Source organism: Cebus imitator, unplaced genomic scaffold (genome assembly GCF_001604975.1).
Source record: "Cebus imitator isolate Cc_AM_T3 unplaced genomic scaffold, Cebus_imitator-1.0 Scaffold260, whole genome shotgun sequence".
In the NCBI taxonomy this organism is placed as follows: domain Eukaryota; kingdom Metazoa; phylum Chordata; class Mammalia; order Primates; family Cebidae; genus Cebus; species Cebus imitator.
The window spans coordinates 280,202-287,212 of NW_016107575.1; the positions used below are offsets into that span (position 1 = coordinate 280,202).

The window sequence follows — 7,011 nt, forward strand, 5'->3', positions numbered from 1 at the left end:
CCTGTAATCCCAGCACTTTGGGAAGCCGAGGAAGGCAGATCACGAGGTCATGAGTTCCAGACAAGCCTGGCCAACATAGTGAAACCCCGCCTCTTCTATTAGCCGGTCATTGTGGCTCGTGCCTGTAATCCCAGCTACTTGGGTGGCTGAGGCAAGGAGAATCGCTTCAACCTGGGAACCTGGGAGGTGGAAGCTGCAGTGAGCTGAGATTGTGCCACTGCACTCTAGCCCCAGGTGACAGTGGGAGACTCCATCTCAAAAAAAAAAAAGTGTTCTGCCTTTTTCATTTAACAATATCAAATTTTGCTTTTCCTATCTAATTTTCATAATCAAAATCTTTAACAAGTGCCAAATATGCCACCCAAATTTAGGACCCTGATTTATGTAGTCACTGCTGTACTGGTGCAGAGACCAGTCCGCTTTTAGTACTATGGGCACTGGTATTTGGCCCATTCTGTAGGTCACACCATGCTGGTTAACAAGCACCTTACTTTATGCCTATAGCTTTCTTCCCCCTTCTTCTAGTGAATTATTTCCTAAGAAAGGTTCCTGGGGGAATGAAAAGACAAGCATATTAGCAAATGTTAATGGCACTGGTACTGCCAGCCTGTTTTCCCAAATACTTGGTATAATGGTTCTTGTAAAAGCCACATCACCTAATGCACACTAAGTGATACATGACCCAACTGCAGGTACCATCTGGGAATTCAGGGACCTTAGAAAGGCTCCTTTACTTCTTCTGAAGCACCTGCAAGTCCCAAAAGAGCAAGTCCCTGATCATGTGCAGGCGGTGTCCTAGGGTGTGCCCGATGGGACAGTACCTTCAGAAGAGGGCAGTTCCTGCCCTTATACCTAACTAAACACAGCACGTAGATTGGCGGCAGCTGACCAGAAGACATTTCTACAGTAGCTCCAATAAACATGGTAGAAGGCAAAGTACTTTAATCAATGTGAGGATGAAACTACTGACCTGGATGATAAAGCCTAAAAGAAACAGCAAGTTTCTAAAACTCTGAAGGTGCCCAAAAGCCCAAGGTCTTTACCATAGTCACCAGCACCTGAAATTTTGCCTCTGCTTGGGCAGCTCCCCACCCAGAATCAGAAACAGCATGGCAGAGCTAGAAGCACCCCCAAGACAACTTAGTTTGAGCCCCTGATTTTGCAGTTGAGAGAACTGGGCCTACATAGGCCAGGTGAACCTCCCAGGGTGGCAGAGCAAGTGTTTGTCAGAGCCAGAGCTCTAGAACACAGGTCTTCTGATGGCCACCGGCTTGCACTCTACCACCTTGCTAAATCTTGACCTTGGCCATAGCAATACATACCCACTCTGCTCCCATTCCCACGTGCACACTCCAGGCGGCTTTCAGTGACACACAACACTGCCAAACACAGAAACTTACCTTGGAAACTCAGCTCATAGTTCCGTGAGCCCGCCTGAAATGGCACAACTCCCCTCGGACAGGATTGATAGAAAGCCTCCAGGTATGAAGAGTCGATGCTTGAACTTTTCTGATTGTCTTTCTAAATTGAAAAAAAAATAAAAGGTAAAGAGTTCAGGAGTTTTTAGGAAATCTCTACTGTTAAAGGATTTCATTTGAGCAATGGGATGTGAACAGGAGTGCATTCTGCTTCCCAAACCAGATTGGAAGAACGTCCAGCACAGAGCTATGTCACAAACTTCTGTGGTCTTCTCTATTATGGTACCTAAGAGACAGCAGTCTATCCTGCAGAAACTGACTACATGCTTGGGGGATGCCAGAAAACTGTAGCTTTTTGCAATATCTTTTACAACCTTCCATAAAATACGAGCCAAATGTACAGAGCAACTTGCATCCGCCTTTTTGTGAAGCCACGTCAGCATCTGTCATCTAACAGAATCTGACACCGACTTTTGCATGAAATAGAACATCGCGGGCTAGTCTAGCCATGCAGTTTACAGCTGTCATGAAGTGAAGAAAGAGCGTCTGCTCCTCGTCTAAACTCCAGAAGGAGCGGTGTTCAAATATAAATAACCTCTCCTCTCCTCTGCCCTGAACCAGAGTAAGTAAACAAAACTGGCAAAGTCTCCTGCTAGCCAACTGCACTGAAAATGCACTTGGATCTGCTACTGACTGGGGCGATAAGGAAAGGGATGAGGCATCACCCCAAAATGTAAACCTATAATCTCTAGTCTCAAAGCATATGATAAAGCATGCAAATATCAGAATGGATAGGTACGAGGGAAATGAGTTGATTTTAGCAAGGGCGCAGGGTGGCCGACCAGGGCAAACTAGATGTGTGCTCCTAGCAGGAGGGGTTCTCAGTATTTAATGGTGAAGAGACACTTGTTTCCTGTGATCCAGAACAAAGGAGTTAATGACAGCAAAATTTTACAGGCAGCCATGGTGGGTAGGGGCTCACGGTTCCTTTTTTATTATGACATTCCAGACTCTTCGGCTTTCAGCTAGACCCATGCCCCTTACCCTTCCCTAATGGAAATGCCTGCTGAATGTAAGGGGAAGGTAACAGAATGAAAGTGTCCAAGAAAAACACCCTGGACAGAGAAAGGCCTGAGCTGGGTCTCTTTATCTGCAGTGGAGCATGGTTACGGCAGAAAGCAGTGTTCAAATATTTGCACACAGGGCAAAGTGGAAATCAACTTGAATGTGTTTCAGGAGGGAGAATCAGTACAAAGGGTGGAAGGGACAAGGATGCTGACTTTAGCAGAATGTTCTAACCGACAGCCAACAACTCAGTCATACCATGAAGACGCTTGTTGCCACAGCTTTGTGGATAGATTTATCAGGATGATTGGAAAAGAGGTTGCTGCCATGATTCGATGATGCCTGGTAAACCGCATGCCTTCCTCTGGCCCAAGTGGGCAAAACACCTCTGGCACAATGCAGGATGGGTGGAGCAGCTCTGGTACCTTGGTATCCCCTGGTTTGACCACTAGCTGAATCACTTCCCAATTTCCCATCCCTACAGCTGAAGTCCTGTATCCATCCACTGCCTGCTCAGCTCTGTAGAACCCACCCTGTTCCTGGCTTAAAAGGCCAGAGACTTTCAAACTTTGACACACATGCAAACGCCCCAGGGATCAAGTGCAGATATGATTCCGGGAAAGTGGGAGACGATTTAGATTCTATACTTCCGCCAGCTCCTGCGTGATGCCGAGGCTGATGCTTCTGGTCTGTGGACCTCACTTTGACTAGGAAGGCTCTAGGGTCTAGACCAATGCTGTTCACTAGAACATTCTGTGGTGATGAAAATGTTCTCTGTGCTGTCCAATATGATATGTATGTAGGGGAGGCAAAATTTCTCTTTCTTGCTTTTTCTTTTTTTCTTTATTTTTGACACAGTCTCCCTCTTTCTTTTTCTTCCTTCCTTCTCTTTCTTTCTTCTTTCTCTCTCTCTTTGTTTTTGACAGGGTCTCCTTCTTTCTTTCTTTGTCTTACAGGCTGTCCTTTCTTTGCCTTTCTCTCTCTCTCTCAAGTCTCTCAGGGTCTCCTTTTCTTTTCTTTTCGACAGGGTATCGCTCTGTTGCCCAGGCTGCAGTGCAGTGGCATGATCTCGGCTTACTGCAACCTCCATCTCCCGGGTTCAAGGTATTCTCCCACTTCAGCCTCCTGAATAGCTGGGATTATAGGCGTAAATTATCACAGCCCAGCTAATTTTTGTATTTTTAGTAGAGACGGGGGTTTCACTATATTGATCAGGCTGGTCTCAAACTCCCAACCTCAGGTGATCCACCTGCTTCAGTCTTTCAAAGTGCTGAGATTACAGCCATGAGCTACTGCGCCCAGCTGGGAAAGCAAAATTTCACCTCTACCCATTTACAGTGTTTTGGCTGAACCTGAGCATTACATTGATATAAGACCACAATAGGAATGACAAGCAATGGAGACTCAGAAGGATAGGGCAGGCTGGGACAGGGGTAGATTACTTAATGGGTACAATGTGTATTATTCAGGTGATGATACCCTAAAAGCCCTCACTTTACTACTAGGCAACCTATGCCTGTAACAAAATAACATTTGTACTCCATAAATTTATATACAAAAAGACAGGCCAACAGGAGAACAGCATCACATTTATTTAATACAAGTTTTAGGTGGCACGGGAGCCTTCCTAAGATAGTGAAGACTAAAGCTGCAGTTACAGATGAACCCTTTACTGAATTAGACAAAGAGTCATAAATTATAAAAATGGGATGAGGCAAAGAGGCTTGGACTAGGGAAGTTCATTGGGTGGAGAAGTGTCCAGGAGGATAAAGACTTGTGTAATAGGGTTTGTTTACACAGGTTTCCTGTCCTTGATGATAAGAAGGCTACTTTCATTCTGGTATAGGGAGGACATCTTTCTTTTTTTTTGAGACGGTGAGTCTTACTCTGTCACCCAAGCTGGAGTGCAGTGGTGCGATCTCAGCTCACTGCAACCTCCACTCCCGGGTTCAAGTGATTCTCCTGCCTCAGCCTCCCGAGTAGCTGAGATTACAGGCACCCAGTACCATGCCAGGCTGATTTTTGTATTTTTAGTAGAGATGGGGTTTCGCCATGTTGGCCAGGCTGGTCTCGAACTCCTGAGCTCAAGTGATCTGCCCACCTCAGCCTCCCAAAGTGCTGGGATTACAGGCATGAGCCACTGCACCTGGCCCCTTCCAGTACTTTTAATGGGAATTTCATCTCCAGCTTTTAAGTAACAGAAAGATTGATCGTCTTGCACCTGCTGTTTTTCAAGTGCTTTTAGCTCAAAATAGTCAATATGCCAGAGTGGCAAATTTTTAACTCCTTCAGTAGCCAAGCTATATATACATGGCTACAGAGCACTGAAAATGTGACTACAGTGACCATGGGACTGGTTTCTTAATTTTTTACGTGTTTAATTCAAGTTTAAAATGAAATTGCCACATGTGGTAAGTGGTTGTCACACTGGACAGCACAGAGCCACTAACTCAGCGTCTGAGCATCGGCACAGCCTAGCACGGCTCCACTTTGGCCTTCTCTAGCCTTGCCCCCACATTGCACTTGTCATGTTCATGAAGCCTGATAGGTGGCGCAGTCCTCAAGGTAACATTTCCCCTTGGTTTAGTCCATATCAGAGATGAATCTCAGGCACTGTTTGCTGTATAGGCTGGTTCATTCAAGCCTCGCTATTGGAAGACTAAAAGGATAGCGGGAGCATGCCCATGCCATGGGTATGTGAAGGTCAAGAGGTCATGTGACTGACTGCTGGTCCAGAAGCAACTCTCAAAGTCCCTCTCTTGTACCTGTGTGCTGTCTGGGTCAATTACCAGGTGTTTCTATTATAAAGGTATCTTAAGCTATTCTTGGAAGGATCAGTCTTTTTTGTGGTATCTGAAAGTCATATCTGTGCTGATATGGCCCCAGTTCTTTGGCAATCCTAAGCTACAGTTGTCCCATACTCAAGTGACAGGTAATGACAGTCTTGCAAGATGTCTCATTAGACCTTTTAGTCATTAATTTAATAGCCATAATGTGTCCTAGAGTATAGTACTGGACTCCAGGTCTGAATAAATGAATGAATCATACAGCCATCAATTACTTATTCCCCACAAGACTTGAATTCATGTCTCAGTTGCAGTAAACAGGTCTTCACTTTTGTCCTGTGTGTATCAACGATTGCCTCGACCTTGGCTTTCTAGAGCTGTGGCTTGTCTTTGCTCTGAGAGGGTCTCTCAGGCCATAGCCTCCTGCTGTTCCTCAACACCAGCTTCCACAGCTGCTAAGCGTAGCTACTTTGCTGGTAAACATCTTTGAGGACCCGAATCTGCACACCCTACCTGATGCACATCCAGTAACTATCAGGCTTTGCATTCGGTCAGCCCTGCTATCACTCTGCCCTACACTATTGCTGCCAAACTGCCCAGCTATTCAATCACTTCTCCTAACACCACACCTTCTCCCTGTCCACCATCTATGTAGGTACGAGTCCTGGTTAAGCATATCAATTTCCATAAAAGCGTATCTATTTTGCCTCCCAGAGAGAGCTCATCATCAAAGCATATGTACCTACTCTGTTGGCAAAAGTTTCTACACCTCAATTTCCTATTAGAGAGACGCCAACCCAGAACTCTAAATTGCCTGACTTATTCAAAATGCAGTAACAAGAAATAAAAGCTGTGGGGCACTCTCTGAAAGCACATAGTCCACTCTTTTCTCTAAATATTCTAGCCTTACACTGGCTCAAGTCAGGTCACCAAACAGCTGCAAACTTGGACCATAATGCATTGACCCATGAAAGAAACCAGAGTCCTAATATGTGGGGTTCTACTATGTGCTCCTAATATGTGGGGTTCGAATCTCCTGGAAACATCATTTTAATTTTATTTGGACTGACCACAAGGAAAATAGTAAACCCAGGGCCTGATTTTTCCTTTTTTTTAACTAGAGTGAACTCAATTTATATAATGATGGGTCTTACTAGTATAAGACAGTAAGAGTTCATTCACATCTTCAGTGAACATCCAGCAAACACATGTCACATTTAATGAATACAACATTCATGTGTTTGCAGATTGAATGTTACATTCTAAAAACTCTACAGTTTTCATGGGAATCCAGAATACAAAATTTAAAATAAATAAATAAACAGCTAACACACACTGAATGTCCCAGACAGAACTTTGTATTTAAAAAGCTCAGGAAAGCTCTGCACAGTGGCAGTATTGTAGCCAATGAGGTTTATCCGAGTTGCGATTATTGCTAATTGAAAACTTAAAAAGCTCAGGAAGGGCTGGGCATGGTGGTTCACACCTGTAATCCCAGCACTTTGGGAGGTCAAGGCAGGGGGATCACCTGAGGTCACGAGTTCAAGACCCGCCTGGCCAACATGGTAAAACCCCGTCTCTACTAAAAGCACAAAAAATTAGCCAGACATGGTGACAGGCGCCTGTAATCCCAGCTACTCAGGAGGCTGAGGCAGGAGAATCGCTTGAACCCAGGAGGCAGAGGTTTCAGTGAGCCGAGATTGCACCATTGCACTCCAGCCTGGGCAACAAAAGTCAAATTC

The 7,011-nt window shown here is 45.0% G+C and overlaps 1 protein-coding gene and 1 non-coding gene across 2 annotated transcripts in view; one reads left to right on the forward strand and one right to left on the reverse strand.

The window, feature by feature from the left end:
- ZC3HAV1 (zinc finger CCCH-type containing, antiviral 1) overlaps window positions 1-7,011 on the reverse strand; it is a 75,477-nt gene that overhangs the window by 22,422 nt on the left and 46,044 nt on the right. Inside the window, exon 8 of the mRNA XM_017499723.2 lies at window positions 1,401-1,521. Coding sequence (XP_017355212.1) covers window positions 1,401-1,521 — 121 coding nt within the window. The remainder of the gene's footprint in view (window positions 1-1,400; window positions 1,522-7,011) is intronic.
- Window positions 6,648-6,783, forward strand: LOC119467107. Its single transcript, XR_005195637.1, has one exon. It is a non-coding gene; the product is annotated as a U4 spliceosomal RNA (small nuclear RNA).